Source organism: Oreochromis aureus, linkage group 6 (genome assembly GCF_013358895.1).
Source record: "Oreochromis aureus strain Israel breed Guangdong linkage group 6, ZZ_aureus, whole genome shotgun sequence".
Lineage (NCBI taxonomy): Eukaryota > Metazoa > Chordata > Actinopteri > Cichliformes > Cichlidae > Oreochromis > Oreochromis aureus.
In genome coordinates this window covers 3,139,046-3,156,533 of record NC_052947.1, presented here as the reverse complement: position 1 = coordinate 3,156,533, position 17,488 = coordinate 3,139,046, and the positions used below count along the sequence as shown (strand labels likewise).

Here is a 17,488-nt window from a genome sequence, read left to right as displayed (position 1 = left end):
TGATGCACTTAGTAACAGTCAGCCTCCTACCTAGCCACTACGTAATACAGCAGAAATACAGTAGCAGAAATACAATGTTTTTGCAGAAAAACTGTAATTTCACTCAAATACTATGAAATAGCAGTAATTCTATGATTTGGCAGAAATACTGTACTTCGTACAAATACAGTGCTTTGGTACAAATACTATATTTTGATTTGAACTCTATGATTTGAAAAAAGATGAAAGCATTGAAAAAGGTGAAAAGGCTGAAAATTTTGCAGAAAAGAGATGAATCAGCAGAATTTCTGCAGAAAAGAGGCAAAGAAGCAGAACGTTGCGCTGAAAAGAGGTGAATGAGCAGAATTTCTGCTGAAAAGAGGCAGAACAACCTGGTTCTGCTCAAATTCACCAATCAGAGCTACTGCCTCTGTCTGCTTCATTAGGCTGTGTACTTGTATGTATTTCGGTCCATATTAGAAAAGCTGCTAAAATCATAAAACTTTGCAGAATTGTAATAAATGATCAATATAAATCACGTCTTGGATAGTGTATAAATGTGTAGTGAAAAAAAAAAAAGTTGAACAAGGTGGGATTGAACCCACGACCTTTGAGCTGCAGAGCCGTGTCATTACTGATTGCGCCACCTGGGAAGGGAGCGGTCGGCTCAAAAACATAGACATGACCAGTCAGAAAATAGATCGCGGTGAGAGGCGGCGCGCCGTTTTGGAGTTACAAAGCGTCGTGTAACTCAAAAACTAGGAGGGCTAGCAGCATAATTCTTGTAGTGGGTGAATCAGCGGACTTTGGTGTATTTTGACTGCGATTTTCACTGCTCTTTGTACCTCCGTCGCGGAGATATGACGAGAGAAGAAACGGCTTCATTTTCAGAGTGTGAAAACTGAGAGGAGGACAGATTTCCACCCCTCAAACAAACGTAATTTATGGCTCAACGGTAAGATAATTGTAAAAACTGCTTCCACTGTGAGTGTCAGCAGTGTCTGAAGATATATTGGCACAAGCCTCATGTCCTAACTTTGCTTTGTTAAGGAGATATGGCGATTTGAAAATGCCTCCCGTTACAGAATTTCAGCTCTGAATTTCAAAACCTCCCCATAGACTTTGAATGGGGAGTAACCAGACCATGTGTCACTTCGAGGCAAATTGCGAAAAAACGGTAAATCTCACAATAAAGATAGTAACATTGTCTGAAAGCCAGCAAAAATACCTACATTTTGATGTATAATTTGTGGGGGTTGAGTGGAAATTGAGCGAGTAGCAAGAAGTTGTTCGGACATGAAGAGAAAATTCAGAACAGACCAGCGCTCACTGTGAGTTAATTGCATAGCAACCATAGCAACGCATGTATTTTCTGAAAAATCACAAAGCTGCAACTGAAAACTTAAAGAGGCATTAAATTAAAACGGTAGAAGGTCTGAAAAAGCTGAATCACACAGGAATAGCCCAATAATCTGAGAACATTTTAAAGTTTGAATGGAGTTTCTAGGTGAAAGTGTGAGGAAGTAGTTAAGTTTCAAAAACAAGCAAGTTTTAGCAGAAGAGTGGAAGTTTTCCATTCATTTCAATGGGACACAAAAAGTGTAATATTTTAATAACTATAATAGTAATAAACACCAAAAGATATAGCTGGAATTAGCAGAAATAGCAGAACAGTTTAGAGTTTGAACGGAGAAAATCGGCTGAAAACTGAGGGAGTAGTTAAGCGGCAAAAAACGGGGGAGCAACTTGAAGAATAAAGTTTAAAGAGAAACAGGATCTCAATAGTGTGGATGCCTCCAGCATCCACACAAATATGCAGAAGATGGATGGGAGCACATTTAGGGACATCAACAACTTTCCTCTTTTGCACCACAGTCCACTTTTCTTCCAGGTAACTGTGTGCACGAGTGATCACCTCCTGAGCGGAGGCTGTGCAGCGCTCGAGAAGATGTGAAGGCAAGCAAAGCAGCACGCCTTATTATTTGCTCAGGGAGAGGTTTACACAAAGTGGAGATTTTTCTTCTCATAAGCCAAAGCTTTACCCCCCCAGAGCCAAAGAAAGAGCAAAAACTTTTATTGTCAGTGTGAAAGTGCAGACGTGAGTGTGGAAACGTCACCTTATTTCTGACCATTTTAATTGTCTCACACATAAATGAATGAATGCTTTTGGTGTTTCCCACACTTAAACTTGGATAGCTTGTTCTTAGAATTGTCTGGTTTGCTCACCAGAAAAATCAGTTTGTACATGTTTTCATTCTCTAAAATGGAAAAAAATAAAGATGATTTCAAGATTTTTATTTGCTATTTGCGCACAGGACCAACAGTTCATGCACATTTTAATTCTTGTGCAGAGCTCTCCAGGTCAAGTCACATTTTAAAAGGTAAAAGCAAAGCAATTAAAGTAGAGAGAAAGTAGAGAATTGTTGCTAACTAGCTAGCCTTCATCTTGAAACAGCTAGCTGCTGCTTTTTTTTTTTTTTTTTTTTTTTTTTTTTTTTTTAACCTGTCCCGTTTGGTTCTTTTGCCATCAGAATTATTGTCTAAAGGCGAAGAAAGATGCCCAACGGATTTACTTTACCAAAGCTAGCTGCTTCTGCAGAGAGGATCTTGTCTCAGGGTCACACGGCACAGTCTTCGACTGTAGCCAGCAGAGGTCATTCTGGAGATCCTCTGAGGTCCAATCTAATTACAGGGAGTGCAGAATTATTAGGCAAGTTGTATTTTTGAGGAATAATTTTATTATTGAACAACAACCATGTTCTCAATGAACCCAAAAAACTCATTAATATCAAAGCTGAATGTTTTTGGAAGTAGTTTTTAGTTTGTTTTTAGTTTTAGCTATTTTAGGGGGATATCTGTGTGTGCAGGTGACTATTACTGTGCACAATTATTAGGCAACTTAACAAAAAACAAATATATACCCATTTCAATTATTTATTTTTACCAGTGAAACCAATATAACATCTCCACATTGACAAATATACATTTCTGACATTCAAAAACAAAACAAAAACAAATCAGCGACCAATATAGCCACCTTTCTTTGCAAGGACACTCAAAAGCCTGCCATCCATGGATTCTGTCAGTGTTTTGATCTGTTCACCATCAACATTAGTGCAGCAGCAACCACAGCCTCCCAGACACTGTTCAGAGAGGTGTACTGTTTTCCCTCCTTGTAAATCTCACATTTGATGATGGACCACAGGTTCTCAATGGGGTTCAGATCAGGTGAACAAGGAGGCCATGTCATTAGTTTTTCTTCTTTTATACCCTTTCTTGCCAGCCACGCCGTGGAGTACTTGGGCAGCGCTGTGATGGAGCATTGTCCTGCATGAAAATCCTGTTTTCTTGAAGGATGCAGACTTCTTCCTGTACCACTGCTTGAAGAAGGTGTCTTCCAGAAACTGGCAGTAGGACTGGGAGTTGAGCTTGACTCCATCCTCAACCCGAAAAGGCCCCACAAGCTCATCTTTGATGATACCAGCCCAAACCAGTACTCCACCTCCACCTTGCTGGCGTCTGAGTGGGACTGGAGCTCTCTGCCCTTTACCAATCCAGCCACGGGCCCATCCATCTGGCCCATCAAGACTCACTCTCATTTCATCAGTCCATAAAACCTTAGAAAAATCAGTCTTGAGATATTTCTTGGCCCAGTCTTGACGTTTCAGCTTGTGTGTCTTGTTCAGTGGTGGTCGTCTTTCAGCCTTTCTTACCTTGGCCATGTCTCTGAGTATTGCACACCTTGTGCTTTTGGGCACTCCAGTGATGTTGCAGCACTGAAATATGGCCAAACTGGTGGCAAGTGGCATCTTGGCAGCTGCACGCTTGACTTTTCTCAGTTCATGGGCAGTTATTTTGCGCCTTGGTTTTTCCACACGCTTCTTGCGACCCTGTTGACTATTTTGAATGAAACGCTTGATTGTTCGATGATCACGCTTCAGAAGCTTTGCAATTTTAAGACTGCTGCATCCCTCTGCAAGATATCTCACTATTTTTGACTTTTCTGAGCCTGTCAAGTCCTTCTTTTGACCCATTTTGCCAAAGGAAAGGAAGTTGCCTAATAATTATGCACACCTGATATAGGGTGTTGATGTCATTAGACCACACCCCTTCTCATTACAGAGATGCACATCACCTAATATGCTTAATTGGTAGTAGGCTTTCGAGCCTATACAGCTTGGAGTAAGACAACATGCATGAAGAGAATGATGTGGACAAAATACTCATTTGCCTAATAATTCTGCACTCCCTGTAGAACCTGCTGCAGATGAAGAAGTTAGTGTGGTGGTCTGGGGCTGGTTCAACACCTGGAAGACTTGCTGTGGTAAATGGAAGCATGAATTCTGCTGTTTACCAAAACATCCTGATGGAGAATGTCCGCATATCTGGTCATGACCTCAAGCTGAAGCTCACCTGGTTCTGCAGCAGGAAAATGACCCAAAACACAGCAGAATATCTACCTCTGCATGGCTTAGGAAAAACAAGATGACAGGGCCGTTGCTAGCCATTTGGGTGCCCTAAGCACAAATGCTTTATGGTGCCCCCCCCCCCGCCACTGAAAAAAAAAAAAAAAAAACATTAATACTTTTGAATTTCTCAGTGGAATTTGTTTAATTAAATAACAACAAACATGACAGTTAAACAAATAAATAAGGTTAAAGGAGGTTAAAAATACTGTTACAAATAAATACTGAAACAAAAATTGAACATTGGAACAAGAACAAAGAGCCTGGCAATAATGTGTAATTTTTTTTATAAAAAAATAATATATATAATATAATAGTATTATTATTAATATATTTACAAATAGTTTCACAATAGAATTTAAATAAGAAACTTAAATAAGAAAAATAAGAATTTGAACACAAAAGCCACATTCCTTAAGTAACTATGTTAAACATTTTTACAATTAGTTGTCAGAGTATGCCCTAGAGAGGCACACGCCTGCATTTTCTGGTTGCAAAATCAGCTATAAGGTCATCATATGATAGCTTCTGAGCCACGTCACCATTGATGCTGATAACAGCCAGACCACTTAAACGTTCCTGCCCCATTGATGAACGCAGAGTGCGTTTTAATGAGTTTGAGCTTTGAAAAGCTTCGCTCAGCAGAGGCAACTGTGACAGGCAGGGTCAGTGCAATCGCAGAGCAATCCACAGATTGGGATATACCTCTTGAAGCTGATTGTCATGTAAAAATGACAGCATTTCCAAAGCAGACGTCTGTGGTGGCAGCTGAGGAAGGTTGATTCAATTCAATTCAATTCAATTTTATTTATATAGCGCCAAATCACAACAAAAGTCGCCTCAAGGCGCTTTATATTGTACAGTAGATAGCACAATAATAAATACAGAGAAAAACCCAACAATCATATGACCCCCTATGAGCAAGCACTTTGGCGACAGTGGGAAGGAAAAACTCCTTTAACAGGAAGAAACCCCGGCAGAACCAGGCTCAGGGAGGGGCGGCCATCTGCTGCGACCGGTTGGGGTGAAAGAAGGAAAACAGGATGAAAGACATGCTGTGGAAGAGAGACAGAGATTAATAACAGATATGATTCGATGCAGAGGGTCTATTAGCACATAGTGAGTGAGAAAGGTGACTGGAAAGGAAAAACTCAATGCATCATGGGAATCCCCGGCAGCCTACGTCTATTGCAGCATAACTAAGGGAGGATTCAGGGTCACCTGGTCCAGCCCTAACTATATGCTTTAGCAAAAGGAAAGTTTTAAGCCTAATCTTGAAAGTAGAGATAGTGTCTGTCTCCCGAATCCAAACTGGAAGTTGGTTCCACAGAAGAGGGGCCTGAAAACTGAAGGCTCTGCCTCCCATTCTACTTTTAAATACTCTAGGAACAACAAGTAGGCCTGCAGTGCAAGAGCGAAGTGCTCTAATAGGGTGATATGGTACTACAAGGTCATTAAGATAAGATGGGGCCTGATTATTTAAGACCTTGTATGTGAGGAGCAGGATTTTGAAATCAATTCTGGATTTAACAGGAAGCCAATGAAGGGAAGCCAAAACAGGAGAAATATGCTCTCTCTTTCTAGTCCCTGTCAGTACTCTTGCTGCAGCATTTTGGATTAGCTGAAGGCTTTTCAGCGAGTTTTAGGACATCCTGATAATAAAGAATTACAGTAGTCCAGCCTGGAAGTAATAAATGCATGAACTAGTTTTTCAGCATCACTCTGAGACAGGATATTTCTAATTTTAGAGATGTTAAGCAAAATGAAGAAAGCAGTCTTACATATTTGTTTAATATGTGCATTGAAGGACATGTCCTGGTCAAAAATGACTCAAGGTTTCTCACAGTGTTACTGGAGGCCAAGGTAATGCCATCCAGAGTAAGAATCTGCTTAGATACCATATTTCTAAGATTTTCAGGGCCGAGTACAATAACCTCAGTTTTATCTGAATTAAGAAGCAGAAAGTTAGCGGCCATCCAGGTCTTTATGTCTTTAAGACATTCCTGCAGTTTAACTAATTGGTGTGTGTTACCTGGCTTCATGGATAGATAGAGCTGCGTGTCATCTGCATAGCAGTGAAAATTTATGCTATGTCTTCTAATGATGCTGCCTAAGGGAAGCATGTATAATGTAAATAGAATTGGTCCTAGCACTGAACCCTGTGGAACACCATAATTGACCTTAGTGTCTGAAGAGGACTCTCCATTTACATGTACAAACTGGAGTCTATTAGATAGATATGATACAAACCACTGCAGTGCAGTACCTGTAATACCTACAGCATGTTCTAATCACTCTAATAGGATATTATGGTCAACAGTATCGAACGCAGCACTGAGGTCTAGCAGGACAAGCACAGAGATGAGTCCACTGTCAGAGGCCATAAGAAGATCATTTGTAACCTTCACTAAAGCTGTTTCTGTGCTGTGATGAGCTCTGAAACCTGACTGAAACTCTTCAAATAAGCCATTCCTCTGCAGATGATCTGTTAGCTGTTTGACAACTACTCTTTCAAGGATTTTTGATATGAAAGGAAGGTTGGAGATTGGCCTATAATTAGCTAAGACAGCTGGGTCTAGAGATGGCTTTTTAAGTAAAGGTTTAACTACAGCCAGCTTGAAGGCCTGTGGTACATAGCCGATTATTAGAGAGAGGTTGATCATATTTAAGATCGAAGAATTAATTAATGGCAGGACTTCTTTGAGCAGTTTTGTAGGAATGGGGTCTAAAAGACACGTTGATGGTTTGGAGGAATTAATTATTGAAGTTAACTCAGAAAGATCAATTGGAGAAAAAGAGTCTAACTTAACATCGATGGTACTAAGAGTAGCTGTAGATAATATTACATCTGTGGGATGATTATTGGTAATTTTTTCTCTAATGATAAAAATTTTATTTGTGAAGAAGTTCATGAAGTCATTACTAGTTAACGTTAAAGGGATGGTTGGCTCAGTAGAGCTCTGACTTTTTGTCAGCCTGGCTACAGTGCTGAAGAGAAACCTGGGGTTGTTCTTATTTTCTTCAATCAGTGACGAATAGTAAGATGTTCTGGCTTTGCGGAGGGCTTTCTTATAAAGCAGCAAACTATTTCTCCAGGCTAAATGATGATCCTCTAAATTTGTGAGACGCCATTTCCTCTCCAGCTTACGAGTTATCTGCTTTAGGCTACTTGATGATTTCCTGCATCATCTCAGGTCCATCAATGTCAGCTACTCCCTTATCTGTCAGTGTCTTCTGTACTTCAGTGCAGTGTTTTTTTAAATCCTCCTTGGACATCCCATTCACTTTGCTGAAATCAAGCAGCACTCCATATTTCTCCTTCACTTGATTCATGGTCTCAAACCTCTCCTGTAGGGACATTAAAGCAGAGTCCACAACACAATTGAAAAATGTGACCTCAAGCTTTTAAGGGCATCATGGAGGGGCTCATCAACAGCTTCATATGCAAACTGCCTTTTGTGCTCCTGAGCCTTTTCTCCTTCAACTGTGGTTCTATGTTCAGGGCCTCACAGAGTTCTTTGGCAGCTGACACAGCCTCATCAAACCCAGACTGTCTGTATTTAGAGAGGTTACTTTTGGCAGTGTCAATGAGCCTGACAGCAACATCGAGCTGCATGGAGCTGGACTGTAGTAACTTGTTCACCTGGTTTGTGATTGTAAGAAGTTCACACCACACGATGGAGCAAATCAAAAATCGAAATGAGGCTACTTCCTCAGCAAGCACTTGAGCCTCCACCTTTGCGACTGCATCACTTACAGCTTCTCTGGCCTCCAGGAGAGCATCCCTCACTTCTTTTGTCTGACTCCGACAGCAGTTACACTTTGAAGCCTGCTTTCCCATCTAACGTCACTCCAAGATTTAAGTGTCAATTTCACATGTTTTGTTAAAATGGCCCATCGCTGGGTGGCACTGGAAAAGAAATTGAACAACTTCTGCAGATACCCAAAGTAGCCAGTTGCATCTGGAGAGGACTTGGCAGCATCAGCTATGACCAGATTCATCGTGTGAGCTCCACAAGGCACAAACAATGCTCTCGGGTTTAATTGTAGCAGTCTGGCCTGAACACCTTGCTTCTTCCCCTTCATGTTGGCCCCATTGTCATAGGCCTGTCCTCGACAGTTTTCAAATGGAATGCCAAGCTCCTTCAACTTGTCAAGGACAACATTGGACAGGTTAAGGCCAGTTGTTTGCTCCACATTTATATAGCCAAGAAAGTATTCTTTAATATCTGGTTGTGCTTGAAACAAACAATGCGTACTATGACTGACATTTGTTCAGTGTGACTCACATCTGGAGTACAGTCAAGAATGATGGAGAAGTATTTTGCCAACTGGATTTGCTTCACAATGGCGCTGGAATGTTTCTGAAGAGATAATCTGAATTAGTTCGTTCTGTGTCTCAGGGCTGAGGTAATGTGTGTGGGAACCTTCATCTTTTATGTTGGCCAAGTGATTTGCCATTACAAGGTCATATGTTGCCATAAGCTCTACTTCCTTCAAGAAGTTGCCATTGTCCGGCTCATAAAGACGGTCAGAAGAGCCCCTAAAGACAAATTTCTGGAAGCCAGTGAGAGAGTTATTGAGAGTAATCGTTTGAGAATCTCTCGCCACTTTTTCCTTTCTGCCTCTAGTAAGGTCAACTCCTGTTGATCTATTGCCATGCTTTTCTTTAGCCGTGTGTCCAGTTCTCTCCACTTAAGCATGCACTGTATGTGGTCTTGGCTACACTCATGACCCCTCAAACGGATGTTGATGTTCGACCAGTCACTGAAGCCCTCTGTACTCAGCTTTATATCCTTCACACTGAAAAGCTTACATGCAAAGCAGAACACAGCATTGTTCTGCGGTGAGTACACTAACCAGCTCCGGTGAACCTTTTCTCCATTGGGAAGAATTTTGAACTTAAGGCTAGTGTGAAATGCTCTTCCATCAGGCCCCTTTGGAAAATTAAAATCAGAGCTGACATTAAAGGACCTCTCCGCACAATTTCAACACGATCAGCATCTACAATGTGAGCTGGCCAAAGAGCAGGATCGGTTGAAGGGGCACACATGTCTCCACAGTGTCACTTTCTGATAGTCTCTCAGTGACAGGACTCTCAGTGGTACTTGTGTATGGAACTGTACCTGAACTGGTGGTTGATGGTTCTTGTTCTTCTTGGCTAGGGATTGTTGCAGGGTCTACAATGGCTGGTGGTTGATGTCCAGGGATGGCACTACTACTGGATGGTTCATCCTGTCCTTGAGATCCTCCTTGAACATATTTAAGCATTGACCCTGCATACAAGAGAAAATATTCAGGGATTTTACAGAAATACAATTTTGAATCTACAGTAGGCCTCACTAAAAAAATTGCATTATAAGACTAATAAATTAAGTAAGTCACTGGTACATTTAAAAATTACTAACTATATTTTACATGTATAGATTTTCATAATGGCAAATGGCAATATAAACATGCTGTACATAATTTGATATAAATGCGCATAGTAGGAAATCTATATTACTGGAAGATATAGGTTTCATATTACACTGTAATATGAAACCTATATCTTATTTATGCCGCATAAATAAGATATGCGTCTTTATAGATATCCTGAAATGCAGCAACATACAAAGTAATCTTGTCTAATCTGATAATAATACTTGACTGCATCACTGACCTATCCCAAAGTTAAGGTTAATCAGTAGCATGCATGACGTTAGCCAGCTAGCAACCTGAGGAGGAAATGCTAGTCTCACGATTGCTAACGTTATCTGAAAACCGTCAATTGAGTGACCATGATGAGTTGCTTTTAGTAGTCCATTCTATATTCATATCCACAACGTAAACAAACTACCCAACATCAATCATTTGCAACATTTGTTAACACAGTATGAACACTGCTAACAGGAGCTATCACAGAGTTGACGGACATGAGCGTGCAAGCAAGGGCTACAATAATGAACTTTTTTATTATTATTATTTAAACATTGCCTTACCGGCAAGCGACGCCTGAGTTTCATCACGCTTCCTCTTCTTCTTTCTTTTCTCCGCTCCCGACTCCTGTTGCCGTTTCGAGGCCATGTTCAAACAGGTGTTTACCAATACCGAATTGAGGCATTATAGAACAGACCACCGGGAGTGAGTGGGGGGCACCAGGAGGAGACTGGAGACAGGGCACAAAGCAGATTCACCCCTTTTCTCGGGAAAATTGTTTTATGTTGCTTTTGTATTGTTTAACCATATTAATGCATATGATATTTATAGTATTAATATGGTTTACTTTTTTTTTTTTTTACGACCCTGATTTTTTTGGTGCCCTACCGGCCATTTGGTGCCCTACGCAGTGTGCGTTATGTGCGTTTGCGGAGCTACGGCACTGCAAGATGAAGACTTTGGAGTGGGCGGGTCAAACTCCTGACCTGCATCCGATTGAGATGCTGTGGCACGACCTTATAAAGGTGGTTCATGCTTGAAAACCCTGCAATGTGGCTGAATTACAACAAACCTGCAAAGAGGAGTGGGCCAACAGCGCGGTAAAAGACTCATTAACAGTTACTGCAAATGCTTGATTGCAGTTTTTTCTGCTAAGGGTGGCCCAACCAGTTATTAGGTTTGGAAGGCAATCGCTCTTTAACACACGGCTAAACACCTTCATCTGGAAACTGCATTTAGTGTTTACTTGTGTTATCTTTGTCTGATATTTAAATTTATTTGATGGTCTGACGCATTTAAGTGTGACAAACATACAAAAAAGGAATTTGGGAAAACACTGTTTAAACCACAGTAATAACATGTTTACTAACTAATTTCACCCGCTAAAACTACAGTAGAGTGTTCTTTGATTTTCTGTGTCACACAGCAGAGCATATTATTCGTGTAATAATTCTATTACAATGCACAATAAGCAACAACAGCACAAAGACCACAGAAAATGCAACCAGAGAAGCAGAGACAGCTGCTACAGTGTTACATGTTCTGTTAGTATTGGGACTTAAGTCTCCTTCTTGTCAGTTTGAAGGTCCAATCACAGCACCCAACACAACAGTAGCCCTCCATCTCTGATGGAGATGAGACGGTGTACCACCTGAAGCTGAACGTCCTTAAAGCCAAAGAACTCATAATGGACTTCAGGAGGCACAGACAGGTCCACTCCCCTCTCATTATAAGTGGAGAACGGGTGGAATCAGGGCCATCACATGTGACCCCTCGCACCCCGCCCACCAACTGTTTGACCCGCTGCCCCCTGGTTGGTTTTAGGTCAATAAGGTCCCACACCTCCAGACTCCTGGGCCATTCAGACTGTTAACAAGCACTGTGTGTGTGTGTGTGTGTGTGTGTGTGTGTGTGTGTGTGTGTGTGTGTGTGTGCACATGCGCTCTGCTCAGTAACAGCCCAGTGGATTTGTGCAGATCAGGAGGAGTGATGGGAAATCCAGAAAGCCTATTAGCTTGTCTATTAATATACACACACAAACACAAATGCATGTGAGTGCTTGGAGGTGCAGACACTGTATCAACTTTGCAAGCACCAGTCAGTGACCCTGATGACCACATGAGCTACTGTAGCTGCAGTAGCTGACTACATACCAATATAAGGCGAGGGAGACAGCGTTTATGGCCTGGTGTTAAGATGTCCAACGTTACAGGATTGTGTTACATGCTGGTCTAAAATTTCACAACTTGAGGTTTTGTGACAGACTTTGTTGAAGCAGAGGTGGAGAGAAGTTCACACTGTGTTAGTCTGTGAACAGTCATTCTCTGCCTTTGGCGTTCTCTTTCTCTGTACCAGGTGCAGCACAGGATCACAGGGCAGGTGATGGCACTGAAAATGAACACGCTGGCTAGCAACAAAGCTAACATGCTACGAGAAGTCCAGCTTATGAACAGGCTGTGTCATCCCAACATTCTTAGGTAGGTGTAAATGTTTTGATTAAAAACTCACCGTTCAATGTTTGATTTTGATTACAGTGAGATTTGAAGAACATTTTTCCCTTTAATAAATAAAATCATCCTTTAAAAACTGCTTTTTGCATTTACTCTGCTGATCTTTGTCTAATATTAACACTTGTTCAATAATCTGAAATATGTAAGTGTGACATATACCAAAAAGATACAAATGAGCAAAGGGGCAAAAACCGTTTAAAAGCACTGTGTATATGTTATACATTAATGTTTGTTCTATATTTATTGCATGAATAAGATCTTTGTCAGATATAACTTAAGCATATTTTAACAGGTTCATTCAAAAAAAATTCAAAAAAACTTTTTTTACACTTTATTTTTTGTAGAGTTTAAAATGGAAATCCCATTTCCCCTCATAAAAGTACGATCAAAAACAAATCATATTGAAGTCTAAAATGTGTAATAATAACAATTTATAATTTACAAAGTTGTCCTGTTTTAACGGCTGAGTCTAAAGTTTTAAAGTTGTGACACAAATGTTCTGTCGTTCCTCTGAGGGACACAAGGGGGGGCCATATCAACACATTCCAAGCTGTCCATGGCTTGCTGGGCGTCATGGTTACTGACTTGTAGAAGTGATTAAATCGTGTTTCTTGACTTCCTGTCAGGTTTCTCGGGGTTTGTGTGCATGAAGGTCAGCTGCACGCTTTGACTGAGGTAAGACTTTTACTTTGTCCTCTTCATGCTGACAACATTTCCAGGTTTCCACAGCTACACCTTATTCTCATTTGTCTCTCCTCCTATATTCATTTAGAAGTAATGCAAAAACGACATTCAAACATTCAAAAGCAAGAAGTGTCCCATTTAGAGTGGCCCATCGGGGTCACTGGAGGACCAGGGGATTAAACCACCAGACTTCAAATTAGTGAGCAGTCTGTTCAAACGTCTGAGTCCCTCTTTTAACAGCTCTGTATGTGTTTGGGCAGCTTTCCTGCTTCATATATTTTCCTTAATGCAGTGAATACTCACACTGGGTAACAGGTCTGAGGTTGGGCCACATGTTTTAAACTGTGCTGGGAAGAATCCCCTGACTGGTTTAGAGTGGGAGACATGGCACCTGTGATTTGAATTGGTCAGACCACAGGACAGCTTCCCTTTCGAGATAAATGATCTTGCAGCATTTCTGGATCTTGCTTATATCTGTTTGTGTTGGCTCACCCTATCGTCTCTTTCTGTGCAGTACATAAACGGGGGTAACCTTGAGCAGCTGTTGGACAGTGACCTGTATCTGTCGTGGGGAGTCAGGATGGCTCTGTCTCTGGATATCGCCCGAGGGCTCCAGTACCTGCACAGTAAGGGCATATTCCACAGGGACCTCACATCCAAGGTACAGCACACGAGTCGCATACCTGCACTGATGAATGCAAAGACAAATGAGAAACTTTTTCAATTGTACTTCTGTCTCTCTCATCGTTCTTTGTTGTTGTTCAAGTTGGAATGAGAGTCTTTGAGGTGGTTTAAACTGTTTTTACCAGCTGTTGTTTGCATATATTCATTTCTCGACTGTTCTTCTGTTGCAGAATTGTCTGGTTCGCTGTGAAAATGGCACGTTCACTGCTGTGGTGGGAGACTTTGGCCTGGCAGAGAAGATCCCTGATTACAGGTCCAGAACGAATCTTTTCTCTCCTGAGCTTCTATAAACTTAATAAAAACAGCTGTTTTGTCTTTGTTAGAGAGCATGGTCTGTTTGTGCACAGGTACCAGAATGTGTCCCAGACATTAAAAGGAAAATGGAAACATCGTAACCTGACAGCTGAATACTTTCTATTAAAAAAAATCAAATCCAGTGATTCTCCACTCCAGCTCTGATCGTTCTCACATTAAATTAAATGGGACTTAATATTCAAACGTTATGATGCATTCTCAATCATCCAGGAAAGTAAATCTCCAAAAGTTGATTCTGTTCATCTGGACGTAGCGTTTTGTGGGAGAAACGTTTCGTCACTCATCCACGCTACGTCCAGATGAACAGAATCAACTTTTGGAGATTCAAACATTATATATACTTTTTTCATGTATGATCTACAAAGTGATTATTGGCAGGATTTTTTTAAGTGTGATTAGATAGATCATGAAGAACATTCACATTAGGTTCCTAATGACGGACTGGCCTTGGTTTCTTTACAGTGATGGTTCAGAGAAACAGCCTCTGGCCATTGTGGGCTCTCCGTACTGGATGGCCCCTGAGGTTCTGAGAGGAGAACTTTACAATGAGAAGGTGAGCGTCTTTGGTTCTGTAAAACTGGAGTAGAGTATTAGAGTGTAATCTCAGACACATGTTGTAACCCTTCTTGCTTTTATTCCATTATGAGCAAAGAACTCTTTACTCGGTACGGGCCAGTGGCTAATGTTAGCTGATGTTAACAAACTGTCTTGATTCCTCGTGCTTGTCTTTCCCTGTTTTCTCTTCTTTTTTATTTGAACTTGTTACTTTGAATATGTTGCTATTTGTGTTGTCTTTGTGTGTTTGTAGAATTGACAAACACAGGATACTAAGTGACCAGTATCCTTTCACACAGTTACATATGATGGGATAGCTTGGGGCTAGCTTACAACTGTGCTAACTGGTATAACTAGCAGCTGCTACAACAGCAACATTTCTCAGTACAAGCAGCCGAGAAAAGCCACGCAATGTTGTGGCAAATCCACTTAGCCAAGAAAAATGGACCAGACATCAGTCTTTATATAAGACTTCAAAAAAGGGGTGTACAACACAAAAACTGACCAACATCAGAGCAACATATCATAATGGCTTCCCGCAAAACTTTTAGTTAAACATGAGTAACTTCCATCTCTATAACAAAGGATTCTGGGAAATGAGGTCTTCTAATGAAAATAAGTATTAAATGCTCTTTTTTTGGCAGAAAATGAAATCTATAATTAACAGCTCTCACTAAATATGTGGCTGGCAATAAATCATTTACCAAATAACCAAAATGCTGTTATCAAAATGATAAACTGCAATAAAGTTACAACAAGTAATGGATTCAGAATTCCCCTGACGCTGTATAAATAACATTTATACAGCCCTTTGCCGTCATGCCATCTTAGCTCTCCATGTCAGAATCAATGCACACATCCTAGCACGTCATCAAAGACCTGATCAGTTCTTGTAAGTCAGGATCACAGATATCGATCCAAACGTGAGACTGGGGAAACCTTAAAAGGGGTTACATTGAATGGATACTTCTACTTAACATTAACTGTACCAAACCAAACCAGCCTAACAACTTTCCCAGACAAAACTACTGTAAAATGAAATCTACCACAGTGTAACTCTGTCAATCGTAAGGCCATGTTTGTGTAATTGCATTTAAAGTTACCAACCATTAGACTCTGCCCCCAAATTCTCCAGGTTGGGGTTTTTGTGTGTTTGTCTTTGGTCTTTCCAGACTTCACAGAGCTCATTTAAATGAGTTGGTTTCCTGGCAAAGTCCTGGCTTTTAAGCTTAGTCCACACGTTTCCAATAAGGTTGATTTCAGGGCTTTGGGAATGCTGTTCCAGAAGCTCAGTCTCAGCCTGTTTTACCAATTCCAAAAGTAGCTTTGGTGTATGTTTCTTATTCATGTTTCAACTGGTGAAGAACAATTTGATATTACCAGTTTGTTTACAGTACAACTGGCAGCAAACCAGCTCCAGGGCATGATGCTGCCACCACCATGCTCGACCTGTATGAGTCAATACCTGCCTGTGTGGAAACATCACCTGTTTCAGAGCACTGATCAAAGACGTCATGTTCATCCGATGATGTTTTAGAGCCTTAAAGTAGTTTCATTCGTCTGGTTTTGAATTTTACTTCTGTATGAAGTCTAGTTGGAGCCCTAACACACTGCCAGGACTAACGGGACCTCCTCTCTCTTAGGTGGATGTGTTTGCTTATGGCATCATCCTGTGTGAGATCATTGCCCGGATTGAAGCTGATCCTGATTTTTTACCAAGGACAGAGGTGGGAAATAAATCTGTCCACACAGTCACACACATTCAGACAGCACTTTGCTCTGTACCTTATCTAACATTCACACTCTGAGGAATGCACTGGGGCAACTGGAGGTTCAGTGTCCTGTGACATGCAGGCTGAACACCAACCTGCCAATTAGTAGTCGGCCCACCTGAGCTAGAGACACTCAGGGTTAGCTCACGTTTAACCGAAACCAATCATATGGCGTGGGACATGTAAGACCTAATCCAGGCTAAAGATTTGAGCTGAAACACTTTGAAGCTGTTCTAACTCTCCCAGCTGTGTGTTTGTCTCTAGGACTTTGGTTTGGATGTGGATGCATTTGAGAACATGGTCGGGGACTGCCCACCAGCATTCTTTAATCTCGCCGTGACCTGCTGTAACGTAAGTATACGCACACTCAGTGTCTCATTGGTCACAACCCAAACATGACCAGGAGCTACTGAAGCTTTGTCTGCATCCTAAGACTGTGGCTCTGTTCCTCTGTGTCGTTCAGATGAATGCAGAGAGTCGACCCTCGTTCTCTGACATCGTCTTCATGTTGGAGCCCCTGGAGAGGGAGGAGCAGGGAGACACGCCTGTTGCACTTGGTAAAAGGATCATTTTGATTTAATTACTTGTATTTTTACTGTTCTGAATGTTTCACTCTCTCTGGGTCCTAGAGCAGGTTAAAGCCCGACCCACTGATGTGTCCCTGCGATGCTTTGAAGCATGTTCAGACACAGGCTGGCTACAGCTGCCATCACTGCCACAGCTAACCTTGTTTCATCCTCTTGCTGCATTGTTGTTCTCATGTTTTAATCAACAAAGATGTATAACACAGAACTACACGTGCTTTTACCACTTGAGCCCAGCTGCCATGCTGCTGCTGACAACAGCACTGCATTGGAACGAGGCTGCTGAAGATGTTAGGGATGCTAACATGTGCTAGCAAAAACGAGCTCAAATCAAAAGTAAAACTGTAGTTTTGTGCAAACTGAGCTTCTACTTAGTTTTATTTACTACAGCTGGATCCTGAACAAGGAGAAAAAACCTCCACCTGCTGCCTTTGATTAAATTAAAGCCTTAACATGCGTATTGTTAGTCTTAAAGGATGTTTAAGGGTGTTTGCAGCACATAAATAAGTCACATCTATATT

At 41.2% G+C, this 17,488-nt stretch overlaps 1 protein-coding gene across 2 annotated transcripts in view; it reads left to right on the top strand.

Annotated features, from left to right (window-relative positions):
• LOC116316864 (dual specificity testis-specific protein kinase 1-like) overlaps positions 1–17,488 on the top strand; it is a 30,869-nt gene that overhangs the window by 7,279 nt on the left and 6,102 nt on the right. For both annotated transcript variants that reach the window (XM_039613761.1, XM_039613762.1), the window contains exons 3-10: positions 12,219–12,340; positions 13,000–13,048; positions 13,572–13,718; positions 13,912–13,994; positions 14,519–14,609; positions 16,255–16,338; positions 16,648–16,734; positions 16,847–16,940. In XM_039613761.1, the coding sequence (XP_039469695.1) occupies positions 12,219–12,340; positions 13,000–13,048; positions 13,572–13,718; positions 13,912–13,994; positions 14,519–14,609; positions 16,255–16,338; positions 16,648–16,734; positions 16,847–16,940 (757 nt within the window). The remainder of the gene's footprint in view (positions 1–12,218; positions 12,341–12,999; positions 13,049–13,571; positions 13,719–13,911; positions 13,995–14,518; positions 14,610–16,254; positions 16,339–16,647; positions 16,735–16,846; positions 16,941–17,488) is intronic.